The sequence below is a fragment of the Gopherus flavomarginatus genome, chromosome 14 (assembly GCF_025201925.1).
Source record: "Gopherus flavomarginatus isolate rGopFla2 chromosome 14, rGopFla2.mat.asm, whole genome shotgun sequence".
Classification (NCBI taxonomy): Eukaryota; Metazoa; Chordata; order Testudines; family Testudinidae; genus Gopherus; species Gopherus flavomarginatus.
Window position 1 is genome coordinate 18,265,241 of NC_066630.1, and position 24,453 is coordinate 18,289,693.

The 24,453-nt window shown below is 49.7% G+C and overlaps 1 protein-coding gene across 1 annotated transcript in view; it reads right to left on the bottom strand.

Moving 5' to 3' along the window:
- TERB1 (telomere repeat binding bouquet formation protein 1) overlaps positions 1-24,453 on the bottom strand; it is a 61,225-nt gene that overhangs the window by 11,336 nt on the left and 25,436 nt on the right. Inside the window, exons 12-15 of the mRNA XM_050922209.1 lie at positions 17,989-18,152; positions 15,361-15,725; positions 3,511-3,572; positions 1,281-1,373 (exon numbers count right to left, since the gene is read on the bottom strand). Of these exons, the coding sequence (XP_050778166.1) occupies positions 1,281-1,373; positions 3,511-3,572; positions 15,361-15,725; positions 17,989-18,152 (684 nt within the window). The remainder of the gene's footprint in view (positions 1-1,280; positions 1,374-3,510; positions 3,573-15,360; positions 15,726-17,988; positions 18,153-24,453) is intronic.

Consider the following 24,453-nt stretch of genomic DNA (forward strand, 5'->3'; position numbering starts at 1 on the left):
GAGACTCAGGGCGAGGGCAGAAGCACAGGGTAAGGGCAGCCTGCCCTGCCAGTAAGAGATGGGGAGCACTAGGACCCTGGGACAGCAGACAGCAGTTCTGCCGGGGGCCGCTCTACTCCAGCAGCAGAAGCAGGCAGGGGAGAGACGCTGCGCTGCTTTCTGTGAGGCACGGACGCAGCGGGCCGCGTGGGGAGGAGACCCGTGGGGGTCGGGTCCGGGGCCCAATCCAGGCAGGGCCAGGGGAGAGACCCAGCTCCAAATATTGCTGGAGCAGGGCCCCCAGCCCTGAATATTGCTGGTGCTCGAGCACCGCAAACATATAGAACCTGCCCCCTATAAACCCTGGGCTGCTGGCTCCCGCGGCGGCGCCCTGACCCAGGGGACACCCTGGGCTGCCAGCTGCGGATGCTGCCAGCAGCTCCGAGTCCCTCTCGATCCCAGCAGCAGCGGCCGCTCAACCACTTAAAAAAAATTTGGGGGCGCTTTTTGGCACCCCCAAATCTTGGCGCCCTAAGCAACCGCCTAGTCTGCCTACATGGTTGCACCACTGGGGCTGTGGGAGGATGAGATTTTTCCAGGGGCCCAAATCCTTCACTCCCCCTAACCCCCGGTGGTGTGAGGTTTGGGGAGGCTTAGGTTTCCCAGCCTCCATTATGCACTGCCCAGGCACAGGGGCCAAGTACAAGTCCTTGTGCCCAGGGCCAGAGACACTGTTAATACCAAGCTGTATATAGTGGCCAGAGAGGGATGACAGCATGCTTCTAACACCTGTGTGAAAAGTGAAAGGCACTGCAAACTACAACTGCTTTAATAGTGGCATAGCCACTGTACCCTCTGGAGCACTGCAGTTTTTCAGTGTTCCCATTAAATGGCTGTGACTTAATGCTACAATTTAGCCACAAATGTGCGTACAGGATTAGATAACAGGTTGGATATTAGCATAATTTTTTTTAAATAGTGAGAGTCAGGAGACCTATTTAGCAGAGAAAGAATATATTCGCTCCCCTTTCTGCTTATATAAAGCAGGAAAATATCCAAATCTTCTGTTTGGGAAAAGGATTTGGACCTAAACTTGAGCGTGTGGCTGGTGAATCTGCCCAGTGGCAGATGGGGACAATTATACTTTATTACTGGGGAGAAAAATAGGCTAAAGGCAATAGATTTATTAGTATTGTAGATGCGTCAAATCAGATGTAATATCAAGTAATTTAATGTATTTCTGATGGGGCATAAAAAGATTTTTATGGTATAATAAAAAGTCTAAGATAAATATCATTTACCTGAGCACCTTAAATCTGTCATTTTAGGAGATGCAGAAGTAATTGGAATACTTATTTCCTTGTTTGTTGAGTCTGAACAAAATGTAACTGTTTCTAAATTTGAAAAAAGTGTATTTCACTAGGATGGAAAAAGCAAACTGTCTTTCTGGTGGTAACTTCTCCATAGTATACATAAGTCCAATTTTATTTTACATTTCTAGAAGACATATAGATGTTTAATTTACACAACAGCAAAGAAAAAAATACTATAGGTAAAACAGGAATTTCAGTTACTTTAGTGTAAATCCAGATTAACTCCAGGGAATTCAGTACTTATATTGCCTTCATTTTATGCAATGGGCCTGATTTGTTCATTTGATCATACTGGTTTTACCTGATGCAAATAGATATGATGAAGTTGGACATCAGGTTCATTGTATTTATTTCAAATCTAGAGTCTGATCCTGCAAAACCTTACACATGTAATAGTCCTTACTCATGATTTACAGTGATGTAACAGAGCACAATTTGGCCCTTTCTAAGGTACCAATCAGGCAAACACTTATTCAGATGAGAAATTATTACTCCTCTAGATTGTCAATAGGTTATTCAAGAATAAAGATTAGATGGATCAGAACTGAAGTATGAAAAATACACTGGCTATAATGAAGCAGAGATCAAAACTAATCCCTTACGCCCCATCCTACAAACATTTACACGTGCTTAATTTAATGCATGAATAGTCCCACTGAAATCAAAATGGAACAATACACATGCTTAAATGCCAGTTTCACAAGATTGTTTCTTTTGTCTGTCCACTGTTTAGAGCAGAGGTCAAAACAAATTCTTGTACTATTGATGGCTTTCATTGCTCAATCCAAAATTTTTTTCAGACATAGCAGAAAACATTTATCCACACTTATCCTGTGTAATGTTAGAAATTATTTTACAGTAACTCCTCGCTTAATGTTATAGTTATGTTCCTGAAAAATGCGACTTTAAGCAAAACCATGTTAAGTGAATCCAATTTACCCATAAGAATTAATATAAATGGGGGGGTTAGGTTCCAGGGAAATTTTTTTCACCAGACAAAAAACTATATATTATATAGATATACACACAGTACACATTTTAAACAAACAATTTAATACTGTACACAGCGATGATGATTGTGAAGCTTGGTTGAGGTGGTGAAGTTAGAGGGTAGAAGAGGGTGGGATATTTCCCAGGGAATGCCTTGCTGCTAAATGATGAACTAGCACTGGGCTGAGCCCTCAAGGGTTAACACGTTGTTAATATAGCCTCTCACAGGAGGCAGCACAAACACCAGGGAGGGGAGACAGCATAGCAGACAGAGACAGACACACACCTTGTATGTGGGAGGGAGAGAGAGAGATGCACACTGCCCTTTAAGTAAGCTAACCCACTCTTAAGTGCATTGTCTTTTTAAGTGGATCAGGAAGTTGAGACTGCAGCTGCTGCCCCTGGCTCTCTCTGGCTCACTCCAATTGTGTCCCCTCCCTGCTCTATATGGAGAAGGAGTAAGCGGGGGGCAGGAGCAGGGGGGAGGGGGACACCCTGACATTAGACCCCCCGCCCCTCCCAGCACAGCAAGCAGGAGTCTCTGGGAGCAGCTCCAAGGCAGAGGGCAGAAGGAGTACATGGCAGTGGGGGAAGGGATGGCTGACCTGTCCGGCAATTGACAGCCTGCTGGGCGGCTGCAGCACAGGGAACTTAGGGGAGCGGGGAGCTAATGCGGGGGCTGCTGGTCCACCCCTGGGTCCAAGCCCCCACCAGCTAACTGCAACGGTCTGCTCTTCCTGCAAGCAGTGGACAAAGCAGGCAGCCGCCAAACGATGTTAGAAGGGAGCATTGGACAACTTTAAACGAGCATGTTCCCTAATTGATCAGCAACATAACAATGAAACAATGTTAACCGGGACAACTTTAAGTGAGGAGTTACTGTACAAAAAAAATACTAAAGTAAAACATTTTAGAAGATAAAATCTAAACAAAAGAAACAGATTCTCATTTTAATAGTTATTTAATATAAAATTCCAAATCTACGCAAATATTTACAATTTTATAACACTGTACATAATGGAATGGAGGTGCACATACAGTATGATACACACTGCATGATAAAATATACTTTTAAAGGTAAGCGATATGGACCATATTTTATTTCCAATAACAATCCATAACATACAACACTATCTGGAAAAAAAGAATATATTTCAGTTATTTGTACCTGTTACTTGTGCCTGTTTCAGATTTTGAACAGTCAGTGATGGCTGTTTAAACAAGTGTTCACTGGAAAGATCAAAAACATATTAATAAAGTTAAAACCAAATCTCATAACAACATTTAAAATAATAGAAATATACGGCTTGCAGGGACCTTGAGAGGATCATCTAGTCCAGCCCCCATGCACTGAGACAGGACCAAGTATAGCTAAACCATCCCTGACATGTGTCTGTCTAACCTGTTCTTAATACCTCCAGTGATTCCACAACCTCCCTTGGAACCTATTTCCAGTGCTTAACTATCCTTAGGTTAGAAAATTTCTCCTAATATATAAACTAAATCTCCCTTGCAGGAGATTAAGCCCATTACTTTTTTTTCCTATTTTCAGTGTACACAGAGAACAACTGATAACAGTCCTCTTCATAACAACTCTTAACAAATCTGAAGACTGTCATCAGGTCCCCCCCTTGGTCTTCTTTTCCTCAAGGCTAAACATGCCAATTTTTTTTAACCTTTCCCCCTAGGTCAGGTTTTCTAAACATTTTATCATTTTCTGTTACTCTGCTATGGACTCTCTCCAATTTCTCCACATCTTTCCTAAAGTGTGGCACCCAGAACTGGACAAAATACACCAGCTGGGCCCTCACCAATGCTAAGTAGAGCGAGACAATTACGTCCTGTGTCTTACATATATAATGCCCCTTTCCTACCTGGGTTACTCAGGAGCAGGCAACACTCACCTGTGTGCCTGATTCTGTTGACATTAAAGAAGATTCTGAGTATCCCAGTGGTGATATTGGATAGGTAGGAATCCACTATTCACCTCTCTGCTGCAGTCCCTTTACTCCTAAAGGAATTTAAAATTGGCGGTGCCTCCACCTGGCTGGCCCTGGTACACACTCAATGGTGTGCCTTGGGAACCTCCAGGAATGAAGCTATTCTAATAATAAATAATATAATCCATAGCATAGGCATAACTCAGAAATACCAATTATAAATAATATACATCCAATATACTTAGAGTTAACACATCTTTACTTAACAACTTTAAAAAATCAGAGTATAACAGTCTAAGATTAAATGTCACTACTAATTTAAATCCACAGGGGGCAGTTGAATAAAATCAATTAAGAAATATAATATTCAGTAATAAATGAAATCTATTTAACTAGCATTTGCACTGCCACCATTTACCCCACCCTGGAGCGTACACTCCTCTGGATTTCAGAGTCGTAAACACTTGTGTGGATGTGCTTGAAGGTCTGCAGCTGGAGACAGTACTCTGTTGGTTCTGTGTTTCAGTCCAGTCAAGGCAACAAGCTGCACAACCCCTCTGACAATTGGAGCTGGTCCCACCGAATGTCAGCAGCTCTGGGTCCTGGTTCGGTGGGAAGATCGCTCTGTCTCTCTTCAGACTCCATCTCTCCGCTGTGCCCCTTCCCTTGCAAGTACTTTCCCAAACCAGAGTGGGGATTACTCACAGTCCTTCACTGCAGGCCCACCTCAGTCAGCTCTAGGCACAGCAACAGTCTCTGGCTCCAGTGAAGCCACCAACAGCCTCTGAGGCTCCCTGCTCAATCAAAGCCCTGCAGACTCCCTGCAGCAGCTTCTGTCTTCCTAACAGCAGCTCCTGGTATGAACAGAGCTCCACATCAGCAATCACACTCCTCTCCCCAAAATGGACTCCACCATCATGCTCTCCCTGCAAGAGCAAGTCTCTCACCCTTTCCCCCAAGCATCACAGGAGTTGTAGTCTCTAAGGCTAGACTGCATCACACAGGATCTTCCCAACTGGAACACTCCAATAAAGTTCAGAGGCCCCTCTAGTAAAGGGTGGCTACATTCTCCCCCAATCAGAAAAATCCTTAATGTCCCCATTAAGGAACCAGAACAAAGAAGAAAAACAGATTAATTTACAATTTAATACGTACATTTTTAATTCCTACTGCTAGCTGGGGTAACATTCAATGGAGGGTAAAGTAGGTCCACTAGAATAGGCACAATTTAGGCATCTAGCCTGAGGTGAGCACCACCATAAAAAACACTTGAGTTTGTCCTTAGAGGATACATATTCTGGTTTGGACTCCACAGATGTTTTAAAATCTTTCAGCACAACCACCCCATGTACTGTGGGGATGGACATCTCACTGCTGTCTCCAACCACATCATATGTTAACCACTGAGGGGGCCTGTCTTCTCGCTGGGACCTCCTTAAGGGCTGTGCCATCTCTTCTTCCTCTCCTACAGGAGGTGTTAATAAAGCTCCGTCAGTTTTGGCGTCCACCACAGAATTACCCATTGTAGAAAGAGCAATATCTGTGGCAACCTGGTTCCCTACACTTGAAGACACAGGGGGATTATTGCATATATCTACACCCTCCCTATGAATTTCTCCCACAGGAAAGAATGGAAGAGCTTCAGGGTTTAAAGGGGGTGTGCTAGTTGCACTTTCAGGTTGATCTGGCTCAAGTTGACAGCACAACAGACCCAGGAGATATATCTGAGGATTCATGATACCTAGATATATATTCAGGGTAAACCTCTTTAGAAACAGTCTCTGATGGGGGACCAATTATGTCTATCATGGTAGCAGGGCCGGGCACAGGATTAGTACCACCTATGGAGTTGGGGGAGGAACTTTCAAACATCCAGAGCTGTCCTTTGGTTTGATGATCTGGGTAGAGAGGTAGGCTCAATATCTGATGGGTCATCCATTCTGACGTGTTACCCCAGACGTGTTGGTTTCAATGTAAAGTCTTTAATGGGCTGCCATTCTTTTCATGCTTTAGGTGATATATAGGTAGCCTGAGCATCTGATTATCCACAACGTAGGCCTGCTAATTCCAACAGTTTGCAAGTTTATGTTTTCCAGGGAGCCCAAGATTTTTTATCAGAACATGATCACCAGGTTGCAGATCACAGTATTGCTCCTTCTGGTCATAACAGTCTTTATTGCCCCAGTTCACCTTATCAGATGCTGCCTGAGCAAGCTGATAAGCAGCACACAAGTCTTTTTTTAAAATTAGCCACATACTGGAGGTAAGACTGGTGGGAAGCCCCATCCACTGAGACCCCAAAACAGAGGTCTATTGGTAATCGTGCTTCATGTCCAAACATTAGGAAATACGGAGAATACCCAGTGGCCTCATTTTGAGTACAGTTGTAAGCATGCTCAAGACGGCTAACGTGCTGGCTCCATCTAGATTTCTGTTTGGTATTCAAGGTTCCCAACATATTAAGCAGGGTCCGATTAAATCGTTCAGGCCGTAGGTCTCCCTGTGGTTGATAAGGTTTGTTCTAGATTTTTTTATACCTAGCATAGTCAGAAGTTCCTGAATTAATTGACTCTCAAAGTCTCATCCTTGATTTAGTGCATCTGCTTGGGCAACCCATAATGCACAAAGTACTTCTCCCAAAGAGTTTTAGCAACAGTAGAAGCTTTTTGATCTTTAGTGGGAAAGCCCTGTGCATACCTTGTGAAATGATCAGTTACCACTAGCACATTACAAAGTATTTCTGCTATCAGTTTCAATTGTGAGAAAATCTATACAGACCAAATCCATGAGGTCTTCACTGTGAAGATGAAACAGTGGAGGAGTTCTCGTGGGTAGAGTCTTCTGTTGTATACACCGGGCACGGGTCTTAACATACTGCTCCACATCAGTCTTTATCCGTGGCCGGTAGAATCGGTCCCAGACAAGGTCAGATCCCAGACTGCTGCACTGGACAGCACAGTATGGGGAGGAGGTGAACAGCCCTCAGCGGTGAAAAAGACGGTTACTCACCTTTGTAACTGTTGTTCTTCGAGATGTGTTGCTCACATCCATTCCAGTTAGGTGTGCGCGCCGCGCGTGCACGTTCGTCGGAAACTTTTTACCCTAGAAACTCCAGTGGGCCGGCAGGTCGCCCCCTGGAGTGGCACCGCCATGGCGCTCGATATATACCCCTGCCGGCCCACCCGCTCCTCAGTTCCTTCTTGCCGGCTACTCCGACAGTGGGGAAGGAGGGCGGGTGTGGAATGGATGTGAGCAACACATCTCGAAGAACAACAGTTACAAAGGTGAGTAACCGTCTTTTCTTCTTCGAGTGATTGCTCACATCCATTCCAGTTAGGTGAATCCCAAGCCATACCTAGGCGGTGGGGTCGGAGTGAGAAGTCACGGCATGGAGCACTGCAGATCCGAAGGCCGCGTCCTCTCTTGACTGCTGGACCAGGGCGTAGTGGGAAGCAAAGGTGTGGACCGATGACCAGGTCGCTGCCCGACAGATTTCCTGGATGGGCACACGGGCGAGGAAAGCCAGCGACGACGCCTGCGCCCTGGTAGAATGCGCAGTCACACGGCCCGTAGGGACGTGGGCCAAGTCATAGCAGGTCCTGATACAGGACGTTACCCATGAGGATAACCTCTGGGAGGAGATAGGAAGCCCCTTCATGCGGTCCGCTACTGCCATGAAAAGCTGGGGGGATTTGTGGAACGGTTTGGTCCTCTCCACATAGAACGCGAGAGCCCTACGGACATCAAGCGAGTGGAGCTGCTGCTCCCTGCCTGAAGAGTGGGGTTTCGGGAAAAAAAAAACCGGGAGAAATATCTCTTGGTTGATGTGAAAGGTCGAGACTACCTTGGGGAGAAAGGCAGGGTGTGGCCTCAGCTGCACCTTATCTTTGTGGAAGACTGTATACGGGAGGTCTACCACAAGAGCCCGGAGTTCCGACACCCGCCTAGCTGAGGTGATAGCTACTAGAAAGGCAGTCTTCCAAGAGAGATAGAGTAGGGAGCAAGTAGCTAACGGCTCAAAGGGGGGCCCCATGAGCCGAGACAACACTAGGTTAAGATCCCAGGTTGGAGCAGGGAGTCGGACGTTAGGGTATAAACGTTCCAGCCCCTTCAGGAATCTAGACACCGTCGGGTGAGAAAAAACGGAGCGGCCATCCCCACCGGGGTGAAAGGTGGAGATAGCTGCCAGGTGGACTCGCAACGACAATATCGCCAGACCCTGTTGTTTGAGGGACCAAACATAGTCTAAGATATTGGCCACCGAAACTTCCATGGGGCGGAGACCTTTCTCCACGCACCAACAGGAGAAACGCTTCCACTTGGCCGAGTATGTCGCTCTAGTGGAAGGCTTCCTGCTGCCCAAAAGTACCTCCCGTACCGGGGTGGAGCAGCGCAGTTCAGAACCGGTCAACCACGCAGGAACCACGCCGCTAGGTGCAGCGACTGCAGGTCCGGGTGACAGAGAGTCCCGTGTTCCTGGGTAATCAGGTCCGGGTGAAGGGGCAGGGGAACTGGGTCGGCTATGGCCAGGTCCAGCAGCATGGGGTACCAATGTTGCCTGGGCCACGCCGGGGCTACCATGATCACGCGAGCCCTGTCCCTGCGCACCTTCAGAAGGACCCTGTGGACCAGTGGGAACGGGGGAAACGCGTAGTACAAGTGGGTCGTCCACGGAATAAGGAAGGCATCCGCTATAGACCCGGGCTCCCTGCCCTGAAAGGAGCAGAACGCCTGGCACTTCTTGTTCCCCCCGGACGCGAAGAGGTCCACACGGGGATAACCCCACCTCTGGAAGATTGAGAGGGCGACGTCCAGGCGAAGGGACCACTCGTGTGATAGGAAGGATCTGCTCAGGCGATCCGCCAGCGTGTTCCGTACTCCGGGGAGGAAGGAAGCCGTGAGATGAATGGAGTGGGCTACACAAAAGTCCCAGAGTCGCATCGCCTCATGACATAGGGGAGAGGATCTGGTGCCGCCCTGCTTGTTGATATAGTACATGGTCGTCGTGTTGTCGGTAAACACCGCGACACAACGACCTTGAAGCTGGTGACAGAACGTTTGACAAGCAAGGCGGACCACTCTCAACTCCCGCAAGTTGATGTGCAGCTTCACCTCCTGCGGGGACCACAGGCCCTGTGTTCTCAGGGTTCCCAGGTGGGCCCCCCAGCCGAGATCTGAGGCATCCGTTGTCAGGGACACCGAGGGCTGAGGTGGGTGGAAAGGGAGCCCCGCACACACTACGGACTGGTCTAGCCACCAGCCGAGAGAATCTAACACCCCCTGGGGGATTGTGATCAGCATGTCTAGCGGCTGCCTTGCCGGCCGGTAATGTTCAATGAGCCACAACTGGAGGGGCCTCATGCGGAGCCGAGCGTAACCGGTCACAAATGTGCATGCTGCCATGTGGCCTAACAGGGTTAGACATGTCCGTACTGATGTCAAGGGGGCTGCCCGCAATCGCTGAACGATCGCCGACAATGCCTGGAACCTCGGTAACGGCAGAAGAGCCCTGGCCATGGTGGAGTCCAGGACGGCCCCGATGAACTCCACCCTCTGCGTGGGGATCAGGGTGGACTTGTCCATGTTGATCATGAGGCCCAAGGTAGCAAACAGGCCGGTGATCACACGGATGTGGCTGCAAACCTGTAGTTCCGACGTGCCCCGAATTAACCAATCGTCTAGGTAAGGGAACACGTGTATACGACTGCGTCGAAGATGTGCCACAACGACTGCCATGCATTTTGTAAATACCCTCGGGGCCGTAGAAAGGCCAAATGGGAGGACTGCAAATTGGTAGTGAAGGGGGCCCACCACGAATCGAAGGAAACGTCTGTGGTGTGGCCAAATGGCGATGTGAAAATAAGCGTCCTGCATGTCGAGGGCGGCGTACCAGTCTCCCGGATCCAGGGATGAGATAATGGTCCCCAGGGATACCATGCGGAACTTCAACTTCACCAGGTATTTGTTGAGCTCTCGCAGGTCGAGGATAGGCCTGAAGCCTCCCTTGGCCTTGGGGATCAGAAAGTAGCGGGAATAAAACCCCTTGCCTTTCTCGTTTTCCGGAACCGCCTCTATAGCTCCTTTGTTGAGGAGCGTCTGTACCTCCTGTCGAAGGAATTGCTCGTGAGAGGGGTCCCTGAAGAGGGACGAGGAAGGGGGGCGGGAAGGAGGAAACGATACGAACTGCAGGCGGTATCCCGTCTGCACCGTACGCAAGACCCAGCGGTCCGATGTTATTCGGGTCCACGCCGGAAGGAAAAACGAAAGGCGGTTGGAAAACGGGGGGGAAGGATCCGTGGGGGAAACTGTTACTGCGCCCTCGGGCACACCTTCAAAACGAAGGCTTGGGTCCAGGCGGGGGCTTAGAGGAGCTTTGATTCTGCCCCCCTTGGTTCCCCGAATGCCTACGCCTTCCATTCCTGCCACGGCGCCTATTGAGGTCCTGCCGTTGGCGGAACTGGGGGTATGGCCTGCGCTGTTGCTGCTGCTGTGGCCGGAAGGGTCTGCGCTGCGTTCCCGGCGTGTGCATCCCTAGGGAGCGCATAATGACCCGATTGTCTTTGAGACTCTTAAGTCTGGGGTCTGTCTTTTCCGAAAACAGGCCCTGGCCTTCGAACGGGAGGTCCTGGATGGTATGTTGGAGCTCCGGTGGAAGGCCAGAGACCTGCAGCCAGGAGATACGGCGCATCGTTACCCCCGAGGCGAGGGTGCGGGCAGCCGAGTCTGCAGCGTCTAAAGAAGCTTGCAACGAGGTTCGTGCAACCTTCTTGCCCTCGTCCAGAATGGCCGCAAATTCTTGGCGGGCGTCTTGTGGCAGCAGCTCTTTGAATTTGTCCGCTGCCACCCACGAGTTAAAAGCGTATCTGCTGAGCAGGGCTTGTTGGTTCGAAACCCTGAGCTGCAGGGCCCCAGCCGAGTAGACTTTGCGTCCAAGGAGGTCCATACGTCTGGCCTCCCTGGATTTGGGGACTGGAGCTTCCTGCCCATGACGCTCCCTGTCGTTCACCGACTGCACCACCAGGGAACACGGTGTCGGGTGGACGTGGAGGTACTCGTAGCCTTTGGAGGGGGCCATGTACTTCCTCTCGATGCCCCTCGCCGTAGGGGGGATGGAGGCCGGTGACTGCCAGATTGTATTGGCGTTGGCCTGGATCGTCCTAATGAAGGGTAGGGCGACCCTGGTGGGAGCATCAGACGAGAGGATGGTGACAATCGGGTCCTCGATATCAGAGACCTCCTCGGCTTGTAGGCTCAGATTCTGAGCTACTCGCCTAAGGAGGTCTTGGTGCGCCCGGAGATCCAGCGGGGTAGGGCTACTGGAGGAGGTGCCAGCCACCGCTTCATCAGGGGAGGAGGATGAGGAGACCCCCGGCAAGAAAGTGTCCAATGGGGGGTCTCCCTCGGCCCTCGCCTCTGTCTCAGGAGCCAGAGCGGAGTCTTGCTGCTTAGATCCTTCCTCTCCATCCGGGGAGGGAGGGGGGCGAGACAACGAAGCTTCCGGCACCCTGTGCTCCGCCGTCGCAGGCCTAGCAGGAAGCTGTTGGGGGCCCTGGGCTTGATGGTATGCCCAGGGGGTCCAAAACCCCCACTGCTGCGGACCTTGGTCCTGTTGCGGAGGGTCTTGGAATAGTGCCGCCTGCCTGTCGGTGCCCAGCGCATACACGCTGTCTGTCTGTGAAGACACCGACGGCTGCCTAGAAGGCCATGGCGGGGCCGACCCCGGCTGGTAAGGGTCTGCGCGGGTCGGCACCGAAGATCTTCTCAGTGCCGGGGATCGGTACCGGGAGTCATAGCGGTGCTGGGATCGGGACCGGGTTCTGTCTCGGTGCTGGGATCTGGACCGGTACCGGCCGCTACTTCGGTGCCGGGATCAGGACCGGGACCTGCCACCGACGCGGTGCCGGGAGGTCGACCGGGACCGGGACCTGCCACCAGCTCGGTGCCGGGAGGTCGACCGGCGCGGCGAGTGACGGCGGGACTGGCTCCTGGAGTCACAGTGCCGGTATCGGCGGCTGGAGTCAGACCGCGACCGTCTGGAGGTCGATCGGTGCCGCGAGTGCGACCGGTACCGCCGAGGGGAGCGGTGCCGGGACTGCGAGCGGCGGTGGTATCTTGATCGACCGTGGCGTCGGGACCTGGATCGCGAGCGCGAGTCCCGAGACGGTGCCAACATCATGGGCTTGCCTCTAGATGCGACCCGCACCGGAGGTACCGGGGGTGGCAGCTGAGTAGACTCCGTTAGGGCGATAAGGTCCCGTGCCGAGGCGAAGGTCTCCGGCGTGGATGGGACCAATAGCTCAACCCCAGATCTTATGGGGGAGCTTGGCGGCACCGGACTCGACGGACCCACCGGGCCCGGAGTCGACGGTGCCGGTGGCGCCGTGGCCGATGTCGATGCCGGGCGCTCCAATCGGGTCTGCCTGGCTGGAGTAGCAGACGCTGACAGTCTCGGCTCTGCACCCGGTGCCGGAGAAGGTCGGTGCCGGGGAGTCTTCCCGGTGCCGGTACGATCCGGTGCCGGCGCCGAGATCACGGCCTGCGAAGCCGCCGGGTCAAGTGCCGCCTCCATGAGGAGAGTCCTGAGTCTTTGGTCTCTCTCCTTTTTTGTCCTGGGCTTAAAAGCCTTGCAGATGCGGCACTTGTCCGATCTGTGCGATTCCCCCAGGCACTTCAGGCACGCGTCGTGGGGGTCGCTGGTAGGCATAGGCTTCTTACAGGCCGCACACTGCTTAAAGCCCGGCGAACCAGGCATGAGCCCGGTGCCGGGTGCCGGGAAGGGCTACAGCCCCCGGCGAACAACTATCTACAATACTATTTACACCTAATTACTTAACTAACTACACTTAACGATCTAACTAACAACTGTAACACTAACGATAGTTAACAAGGAGAGCTAGGGACGTGGAGGACAGCTATGCCGCGCTCCACAGTTCCAACGACCGACACGGCGGTAAGAAGGAACTGAGGAGTGGGTGGGCCGGCAGGGGTATATATCGAGCGCCATGGCGGCGCCACTCCAGGGGGCGACCTGCCGGCCCACTGGAGTTGCTAGGGTAAAAAGTTTCCGACGAACGTGCACACGCGGCGCGCACACCTAACTGGAATGGATGTGAGCAATCACTCGAAGAAGAACAGGTTAAGGACTATTTAGAAAAGCTGGACATGCACAAGTCAATGGGGATGGATCTAATGCATCCAAGGGTGCTGAGGGAGTCGGCTGATGTGACTGCAGAGCCATTGGCCATTATCTTTGAAAACTTGATTGGGGGGAGGTCCCGGACGACTGGAAAAAGGCAAATATAGTGCCCATCTTTAAAAAAGGGAAGAGGGAGAATCTGGGGAACTAAAGACCAGTCAGCCTCACCTCAGTCCCTGGAAAAATCATGGAGCAGGTCCTCAAGAAATCCATTTTGAAGCACCTGGAGGAGAAGGTGGTGATCAGGAACAGTCAACATGGATTCACCAAGGGCAAGTCATGCCTGATCAACCTAGTTGCCTTCTATGACGAGATAACTGGCACTGTGGATATGGGGAAAGTGGTGGACATGATACATCTTGACTTTAGCAAAGCTTTTGATACGGTTTCCCACAGTATTCTTGCCAGCAAGTTAAAAAAGTATGGACTGGGTGAATGGACTATAAGGTGCATAGAAAGCTAGTTAAATCGTCTGGCTCAACGGGCAGTGATCAACGGCTCGATGTCTAGTTGGCAGCCAGTGCCCTAGGGGTCTGTCCTGGGGGCAGTTCTGTTCAATATCTTCATTAATGATCTGGATAATGGGATGGATTGCACCCTTAGCAAGTTTGCGGATGACACTAAGTTGAGAGGGAGAGGTAGATATGCTGGAAGGTAGGGATAGGGTCTAGAGTGACCTAGACAAATTGGAGGATTGGGCTAAAAGAAATCTGATGAGGTTCAACAAAGACAAGTGCAGAGTCCTGCACTTAGGACGGAAGAATCCCATCCACTGCTACAAGCTGGGGCAGTTCTGCAGAAAAGAACCTGGGGATTACAGTGGAAGAGAAGCTGGATACGAGTCAACAGTGTGCCCTTGTTGTCAAGAAGGCTAACGGCATATTGGGCCGCATTAGTAGGAGCACTGCCAGCAGATTGAGAGAAGTGATTATTCTCCTCTATTCAACACTGGTGAGGCCACATCTAGAGTATTGCATCCAGTTTTGGGCCCCCACTACAGAAAGGATGTGGACAAATTCAAGAGTCCAGCGGAAAGCAACAAAAATGTTAGATGGCTGGGGCACATGATTTATGAGGAGAGGCTGAGGGAACTGGGCTTATTTAGTCTGCAGAAGAGAAGAGTGAGGGGGAATTTGATAGCAGCCTAAACTCTCTGAAGGGCGGTTCCAAAGAGGATGGAGCTAGGCTGTTCTCGGTGGTGGCAGATGACAGAACAAGGAGCAATGGTCTTAAGTTGCAGTGGAGGAGGTCTAGGTTGGATATTAGGAAAAACTATTTCACTAGGAAGGTGGTGAAGCACTGGAATGGGTTACCTGTGGTGGGATCTCCGTCCTTAGAGGTTTTTAAGGCCTGGCTTGACAAAGCCCTGGCTGGGATGATTTAGTTGGGGTTGGTCCTGCTTTGAAGCAGGGGGTTGGACTAGATGACCTCCTGAGGTCTCTTCCAACCTTAATCTTCTCTGATTCTATGAAAAGAAATGTGAGAGAAAACTGGAGGGAGGGGAATATTATGGATTTTATAGTTTAAATATTTAATCTTATATCACATTTTTAAAATAGTACCTATAAATGCATTTGAGATAGCTGCAACCACTTCATCTAGAGTACAAAGACAAAATGCTTTTCCTTTTTCTTTATTGCATTGAGATTCTATTTTCTTTGATCTAAGATGTCAAAGATACTACACCTACACCTAAGAAAAGCTGTGGTGACCAAAAAGTTGTCTGTTTTCTCTCACAATAAAGGGCTAGTTAGCAAAAAAAATAATAATAATAAAAAAATAATAATAATAATTAAATAAAATTACATTTGATTTGGAAATTTTCATTAAGTGAACAGCAACTTTACATTTTTACTTTGCATTAAGACATCAAATACTATACCTTGCTTGAGGAACTGACTGTTTCTTCTCACAAGCAGTTCGTTCATTTGTAGTATGACTTTTTTGTACACTACCTGTGTGTGGTTTATCAGCTGAATGCAGAGTAACATTATGCTCACTCTCTCTGGTAGAAGCATCTACTAGATTCACAGTCTTTAATATTCCATTTTTGGATGACTGATTATTTGCAGATGTAGTACCAACCAAATCATCAGACTTACAATTTAGCTGTGAACACTGCATTTTTGTATGTGTTCTTTCAGTGTTTGCTTTTTTGTCACTGACATTCATTTTATGGTATTTTGATGTTGTTTGCGTAACTGCTTCCTGAGGTATATCAACAAATATTTGTCTTCTTACTGTTTCCTATATTGCAAAAATACCAATTAATGATTGTACAAAGCATTAATAAATCCTATTGTAGGGTGAGAAGAAGACAGACCTGGGCAATTTGAGGGTAGACCCTGTTAACTATGAAGCTGCAGAACTGCCTGGCTCTAGTTAGACACTGTTTACAAGAAATTCAGCAAAGCTATGAGAAAGAATTTAAAGGAACTGTAACCTAGTGAGAACTTGGATCTGAAAACAATAAATTGGGTCATACTCAGGGGCGGCTCTAGACATTTTGCCGCCCCAAGCACGGAGGGTCCCCAGCCAAGCCACCAAAGGCACCCTGCCTGCAGCCATAACAGTGACCAGCAGAGCGCCCCCCGCGGCTTGCCGCCCCAGGCACGCTCTTGGAGCGCTGGTGCTTGGAGCCGCCCCAGTCATACTACAGAGCAGTTCTAGAAGCCTGAGACTCATGTAAATTAAGTCACTGAGCACTTGGCTACTGACTACCTAAAGGGACCAGATAGTAATGGCAGACATAGGAAACCATCAAGGAAAGACTGAACTGCATGCTGAACAAGACAGATACAGTACTATATAACACTGAATAATCTGTATACATTAATGAGCTCTATCTGAATATTTCAGCATCTTTTTCTGTTACACTCAGACCAATATGCCTACAGCTTTTCTTACATGATTCTAGGCCATTTCACACAACTATTTTCTAGCTTTGTCACTTGGCCTAATTTGGGTTCTCTATTTCCATTTCTATCACAGGGTTGATTACAAGGCTTTTTTTTTTTTATCTGATTTGTTCCCTTATGTTACAGAAAGTATATAGCTTTTTTAGCTGGATACTGCTTTTGATGGTTACGTACTGTTTCCACAGATTGAAAGTTGCTGCATATATCCTTGAAATATAAGAAACATTTTAATTGATTTGAAATACTTATAGACTATTACTTTTCAATAAACCATGATAGTTACCTGAGTCTATCAATTCAAACAAGATATAAATAGAGTCCTAGCATAAGAAGGCTTAAGCATTTACATTTTAGAACTAGATATTTGGATGCTTAATTTGAGTACACATTTGTGCATGAAGTTATTATGACTGCACATGCATTTCACACACAAATGGGGAAATGGTAGGTTCAAAATACATATGGACACTGCAGGGGGCAGTTGCCCCACTTTGGCAGAGGAGGGAGTTAAAGCAGGCTGGTGGGAGCCTGTGCAGAACCCAGCCAACCAGAGAAAGGCAGAAAGACAGCCAATCAGGGCCAAGCTGGGCCCTATTTAAAGGTTGCAAAGCACAGGAGACAGCAGTCTCTTCCTGACAAGCAAAGGAGAAGGACTGTTCCCTGCAGACAGAGCAACTAGGCTAGAGCGGTGCTGGGCAGGCCCGGGGGAGCAGAGAGAGAGCTCTGGCCTGTCACCTACCACGTGGCAGTCCCTGACAAAAAGGACCAAGAAAGTGCATGGGCCCAGGGTTCACAGGGAGAAGAGGGGACTGAAGGAGGGCTGTGGGAGACTGCTGCTGGGGGTCCCTGGATCGGGACCCAGAGTAGCAGGCGGGCCTGGGTTCTCCCCTCCCCGCTTACAGCGCATCTTACCATAGAGGAGCATGGCCGATGGACTGTGCCTTGTCCCTGAGGACTGCACGAAAGCAGGTGCAGGCTGAGAACTGCTAATACCCCGCTGGAAGAGGGGAGAATAGAGCGGGGCACAGCCAGAGGGCTGTGTCCAGAAGAGGATGCCACAAGCCAGGGAGCAACGTGGGTCCCAGACAGCACAGGCAAGCAGGCAATGGGTGGGACACCACCCACAGAGGGCGATCCATGGCTAGGACAGAGCTAATTCCTGGAGTGACCAGCAGGAGCCGCCAAGGTGGTGGACACAACTCATTACAGACACTTAAAAAAATATGGGTATTCTTTTTCTGGCACATTGTTCAACCTGGATTAACTGCATACTAAGTACTACAGAACTAGATTTTCTACAATATAATATATTTTGTACAGTTTCTCGCAATGCACTAAAACTAGGATCTCAACCTTGTATTCATTCCCTTCTCTGAGTGCCTCCCCTCATTTCTATCTTATTATAATATACAGTAATACCAAAGGGAAGAGTTGTAGGACATGGACATCAGAGAAACTAATTCTATCCTACTTTTATAGTTCACTGAGATTATCTAATGTATTTCCTCCTTCTTCTCCCTAAACGCTTGAGGAGAAAGCTTTCTTTTGAGAGATTTGCTTAGGTTTACCATATTTTGAATAAATGTGCCTACCTCATCATGCTCTTTTTCAAGAAGTTCTATTCTGTGTAAAATTTCTTTTACTTTCTTCCAGTAGTCCTCTAGATTCCTCTCTTTAATCTGTAGATCCATTTTCAACTGTTCTGCATCATTCAGATTTAATGAATATTCATTTATTTTCAGAGACAATTTCTCAGCTTTGTAAAGCAGAAAACAAAATAAAAATGTGGTCTTTCTACACTGAATAGTATATTGAAAAATGTTTCATTTTTATATTTTAATAGCTTAAACATTAAAAAATAAAAATCTTAAATCCACTATTCAGTTACAGTATATATTACAGCTTTTTTATAGTTAAATTTGGGGATAACGAAGTAGAATGAAAGTTCCATAAAGCTTCAATGTATTTCAAAATGCAAACTGCAATTATGGCTATTGGTCCCAGTCCATCAAGATATTTAAACATGTAACTAGTCTCTCTGAAGCCACTGGAATTGCTCACGTGCTTAAAAGTAGGCATGTGCTTCTGTACTTTGCTGAATTGGGGCCATACTGAGTTGCAGTTACAGTAAACTTTGCTTCTGTAGACGTTGTTCCTTGAAAAATGACTTTACCATGGATCTGATCTGAATTTCAATGAGAGCTGTAGCTTTCCAGTACTTATCAAGATCAAGCCATATGTTAAGGTTTGATTGTAATATTTTATCACTGTCCACTAAAAAATGGAAATTCAGTAGGAAATACACTATAAGCCAAGGTTTTTGTTTGTTTGTAAGTGTCCCAAGTCCTACAAGCAAAAATCTGCTTGCAACTATGCACCCATATATGAATATGTGGTACAGCAGTAGCCTGGATAGATAGTTATGCAGTTAAGTACAAACTATTACCCAAATTGCACACACCATCACAGTAATTGTGTGCACAAATAAAGGCACAGAGTTGCACATAGATAAGACGGTTACTCACCTTTGTAACTGTTCTTCAAGATGTGTTGCTCATATCCATTCCAATTAGGTGTGCGTGCGCTGCGTGCACGGCCGTTGGAGAACTTTTACTCTAGCAACACCCAGTGGGTGAGCCGTGGAGCCCCCTGGAGTGGCGCCTTCATGGCGCTGGATATATACCCCAGCCGACCTAGCGCCTCCTCAGTTCCTTCTTGCCGGCTACTCCAACAGAGGGGAAGGAGGGCGGGTTTGGAATGGATATGAGCACCACATCTCGAAGAACAGTTACAAAGGTGAGTAACCGTCTTTTCTTCTCCAAGTGCTTGCTCATATTGATTCCAATTAGGTGACTCCCAAGCCTTACCTAGGCGGTGGGGTTGGAGTGAAGTACCGTGGATTGTAGAATCAGCCTACCAAATGCTGAATTGTCTCTGGCCTGTCTAACGATGGCATAGTGTGAGACAAACGCATGCACTAAAGACCAAGTTGCAGCTCTGCAGGTCTCCTGGATAGGCACCTGGGCCAGGAAGGCTGCCGACGAGGCTTGAGCCCTTGTGGAGTGCGCAGTGAGCTGGGGAGGGGTTGGGATCCTGGCCAAATCATGGCAAGCATGAATACATGATGTGATCCAAGAAGAGATCCACTGGGAGGAGACCAGAAGACCCTTCATCTGGTCTGCTACTGCGATGAAGAGCTGCAACATTTCCTGGAACGGTTTCATACATTCACTGTAGAAGGCAAGAGCCCTACGAACATCGAGGGAGTGAAGCCATTCCTGACTATTGGCGTGAGGTTTTGGGAAGAAAACTGGAGGGAAGATGTCCTGGTTGATATCAAAAGTTGATACCACCTTAGGAAGAAAGGCAGGGTGAGGTTGTAGCTGCACCTTATCCTTATGGAAGATCATGTAAGGTGGTTCCGATTTAAGAGCTTTGAGCTCAGAGACATGCCTAGCCGAAGTGATAGCAATGAGGAAAGCTGTTTTCCAAGAGAGGTACAAAAAGGGAACATGTGTCCAAAGCTTCAAACGGGGGTCACGTAAGTCTGGAGAGGACCAAGTTGAGGTCCCATGTGGATACAGGCTGTCGTACCTATGGATATAGACGGTCAAGGTCCTTGAGGAACCTACCAACCATGGGGTTGGTGAAGACAGATCAGCCAGGTGGAAAGCTGAAATGGCCACCAGATGAACTCTGATGGATGATATCACCAAGCCCTGCTATTTCAGGTCCAGGAGATAGTCTAGAATGAGAGGCAGGGACGCGTGGAGGGGAAGCGTGTCGTGGAGAGAGCACCAGCATGAGAATTGCTTCCATTTAGCCATATACATAACCCGAGTGGAAGGTTTCCTGCTGTCCAACAGGATCTGCTGCACCAAACGAGAACAAAGTAGTTCAGAGTGGCTCAGCCATGCAGCATGGAGGGACCGCAGGTCAGGGTGACAGAGGTGGCTGTGATCTTGCGTGATCAGGTCCAGAAAGAGAGGCAGTGGAATCAGGGTGTTCACCAAGATCTCTAACAGCGTGGTGTACCAATGCTGCATGGGCCACCTGGGGGTGACCAGAATCAGTCGTGATCTGTCCCTGCATGCCTTGATCAGGACCTTGTGTACAAGGGGAAATGCAGGAAGGTGTACAACAACCTGCTTGTCAACAGAAGTAGGAAGGCGTCTGTGAGAGAGCCTGGGGAGCGGCCCTGAAAGGAGCAAAACGCCCAGCACTTCCAGTTGCTGTGCGAGGCAAAAAGGTTTACCTAGGGAAACCCCCGCTTTAGGAAGATGGAGTGGATGACATCGGGGTGAAGCAACCACTCGTGGGATTGCAAGGACCTGCTGAGGTGGTCCACCAACGTGTTTTGGACCCCTGGAAGAAACGACGCCACCGGGTGAATGGAATGGGCTATGCAGAACTCCCAGAGTTGAATAGCCTCTTGACAGAGGGGGGAAAAACGAGCCCCCCCCCGTTTGTTGATATAGAATATGGCCGTGGTATTGTCTGAGGACCGCCACACAACGACCATTCAGTCACTCCTGAAAGGCTTGGCAAGCAAGACGCACCACCATCAGCTCCCGTACATTGATATGGAGAGAGATTGGACAGGGCCCAAAGGCCTTGCGTCTGGTGAGGTGAGCGCCCCATCCCAGGGCTGACATGTCTGTGACAAGGTACAAGGAGGGCTGAGGAGTGTGGAAGGGGACTCCTTCACATACCACCCTTGGGTCTAGCCACCATTGGAGGGAGGCCAGGACTCCTTCCGGAACAGGTTCCGGATGTCTTGACCTGGGCAGTAGACAGATGCCAGCCAGGCCTGAAGTGGTCAGAGCCAAAGTCTGGCATGTCTGGTCACATATCTGCAGGAAGCCATATGACCCAGGAGACTCAGGCATGTTCTTGGTGTCGGGGTTGGGAAGCTTTGAAGGCTCCGGATGAGGTCCATCAGAGCGTGGAAATGAGCGTCTGGCAGGAGGGCTCGGGCATGCACAGAATCTAGGACCCCCCCGATGAATTCTGTTCTCTGGGTTGGTTCTAGAGTCGACTTCACCACATTGATGAGAAGACCTAATCAAGAAAACGTGTCCGTGACCATTTGAACATGGGATTGCACCTGTTCTTTGGTGCGACCTCAGATGAGCCAGTCATCGAGATATGGGTATACCTGTATCCCTCTCCAACAAAGGGAGGCTGCCATGACTGCCAAACATTTGGTGAACACCCGGGGGGCCGTGGAAAGGCCGACCGGAAGGATAGTGAACTGGTAGTGTTCACAGTTGACCACAAAGCAGAGGAAGCGTCTGTGTGCCGGATGGATTGCTATGTGGAAATACGCATCCTTCATGTTGAGAGTGGCGTACCAGTCTCCAGGATCCAGGGAAGGTATAATGGTACCCAAGGAGACCATGCGAAACTTCAACTTTACCATGAATTTGTTGAGTGTGCACAGGTCCAGGATAGGCCGAAGCCCACCTTTTGCCTTGGGTATTAGGAAGTAATGGGAGTAAAACCCCTTGCACCTTAGCTCCCATGGAACCTCCTCGATCACCCACATGGATAGGAGCATTTGAACCTCCTGAATGAGGAGTTGCTCGTGAAAAGGGTCCCTGAAGAGGGACGGGGAGGGAGGGTGGGAAGAAAGAAAATTGGAGAGCGTATCCCCTTTCCACCATGTGAAGAACTCAATCGTCTGTGGTTATAAGGGACCAAGTACAGTGGAAACAGGATAAACAATTCAGGAAGGGTGGGGTAGGATCCTGACCGAGGGCCGGTACATCGTCCTCAAGTGTCCCTTCAAAAGTTTTGCTTAGGGCCCACTGAGGGCTTAGAAGGGCCTTGGCCAGGTTGGTGACTGGAGGGTTTCCTCCTGGTATTACGCCCCCACCTCCTATAGAAGTACTGCCTTGGCCGAGGAGGAGGATAGGATTTTGGGGCTGAGGCTTAAATGACTCCCGCTGGGTAGCCGGTGTATGCATCCCCAGTGATCGCATTATGGCCCTTGAGTCCTTGAGGCTCTGAAGCCTCGCGTCAGTTTTGTCTGAAAACAGGCCCTCTCCATCAAAGGGGAGATTCTGTAACATTTGCTAAAGTTCCGGTGGTAAGCTGGAAGCTTGCAGCTAAGATATACGTCTCATTGCAATGCCCAAAGAGAGGGTCCAAGCGGCAAAGTCTGCGGTGTCCAACGAGGTCTGTAATGTGGCCCTCGCCACTGTCTTGCCCTCTTCCACCACGGCCCCAAACTCATCTCTGGACTCCGAAGGACCCAGCTCCTTGAACTTTAACATGGAGTTCCAAGAGTTATATTTATATTGACTCAGGAGCACTTGCTGGTTTGCAATCCGGAGCTGAAGACCACCCGAGGAGTAGACTTTGCGCCCAAATAAATCAAGGCATTTGTCCTCTTTTGATTTGGGTGCCGGGTCTTGCTGACCATGCCTCTCCTTTTCATTCACTGAGGCCACCACTAGTGAACAGGGCTGTGGATGTGTGTATAGTCAGTAATATCCCTTGGAAGGTATGAAGTACTTCCGCCCCCGCCCTTTAGCAGTCGGAGGAATAGATGCGGGCATTTGCCAGATTGTTCTGGCCGTGGTCTGAATGGTCCGGATAAGCGGTAGGGCCATCCTAGATGGCGCCTCTGTGGACAAAATGTCAAACACAGGGTCCTCCACTTCTATAACCTCCTCTGCTTGGAGGTTCATATTCCACGCCACAGTACGTAAGAGGTCCTGGTGGGCCTGGAGGTATATTGGCGGGGGGCCTGAAATAGCTGTGCCTGCCACTGCCTCATCAGGTGAGGAGGAGGAGGAGGAGGGCACAGGAGGAAGAGGATTATCTGGGCCCTCTTGGTCAGCTGTGTCTTGGAGTCCTGAGCCTGTGAAATCAGCGTCCAGACCTGGAAGTGGGGTTGGAGGAGGGTCTGGAGCCTGGATGGATGACGCCCCAGTTTCCATGCCCCCAGGAGCAAGATGGCTGACGGTGACTTCTGGCACCTGCGGCTCGGAGGGGGCTGAACGAGGAGCCCCTGACGGAGCACCCTGGGCCTGCTGGTATGCCCAGGGCATCCAAAAGGGCAATTGAGTAGACCCTTGGACCGGACCTTGTCCCTGTGCCTGCCAATGAGCAGCTCCTGAGTTCAGATGGTTGTGATCCAAGTGGTGGCAGTTGGATAGACACGACCCCGCGTCCGATTCCGTTGAACAAGAGGCAGAGCCCGATGGCCATGGTGATGCCAAGCAGGTCTGCGCCAAGTTGCGTCGACGCAATGGAGATCAGTACTGTGAAGATGGAGTGGTGCTGTGACCTAGATCGGTGCCGGGGTCTGGACCAGTGCTGAGAACTGGATCTATTCCTCGATGGTGATCGTTGTTGAGAGTGGCATCTGGACCAAGATCTGCTCCTGGATGGTGACCAATGTACAGAGCGGTGCTGAGAACAGTGCCAGGAGTCTGACTGGTGCCGCGAGTACAACCAGTGCTGCAAAGGAGAGCGGTGCTGGGACTGCGAGCGACGCTGGGACCGCGAGTGGCGTCAGGAGCGGGAAGAGTGCCGAGAGCAGGATTGGTGCCGTGGCTCAACTGACAGTGCCAGGTGGAAAAGGGCCGGCTTGCCCCAGGATGGGACCACATGAGCAAGAACCAGTGCCTTTGTCTGCTGAAGGGATACTGACACTGTCATAGTAATCAGATCCCTTGCAGCCGCAAATGTGTCTGGAGTCGATGGCAACTGGACTTCAACCACGCTAGGCATCAGGGAGTCCAGACGCACCGGACTCAACGGCTCCGCTCTCAGTGCCAGAGTCAATGTGCCAAAGTCAGCACTTGTGCCCCTGGCCGCTCCCCTACGGGATGCGACGCCAAGGGTGGGTCCAGAGAGGCTGGCATCTGCTGAGGTGGGCCAGCCTTTTCCAGTCTACAGTGCCGCTTCTGACAAGGCAAGTGGGAGCAGTGCCAGACCGATGATGTCAGTTGCGGTGCTGGGGAACGCCGGTGCCGTGGGTCTCTATCAGAGTTTGACCGCGGTGCAGTTCCTACTGTTGCCGCCAGGGTGCTGCGCACTGAAGC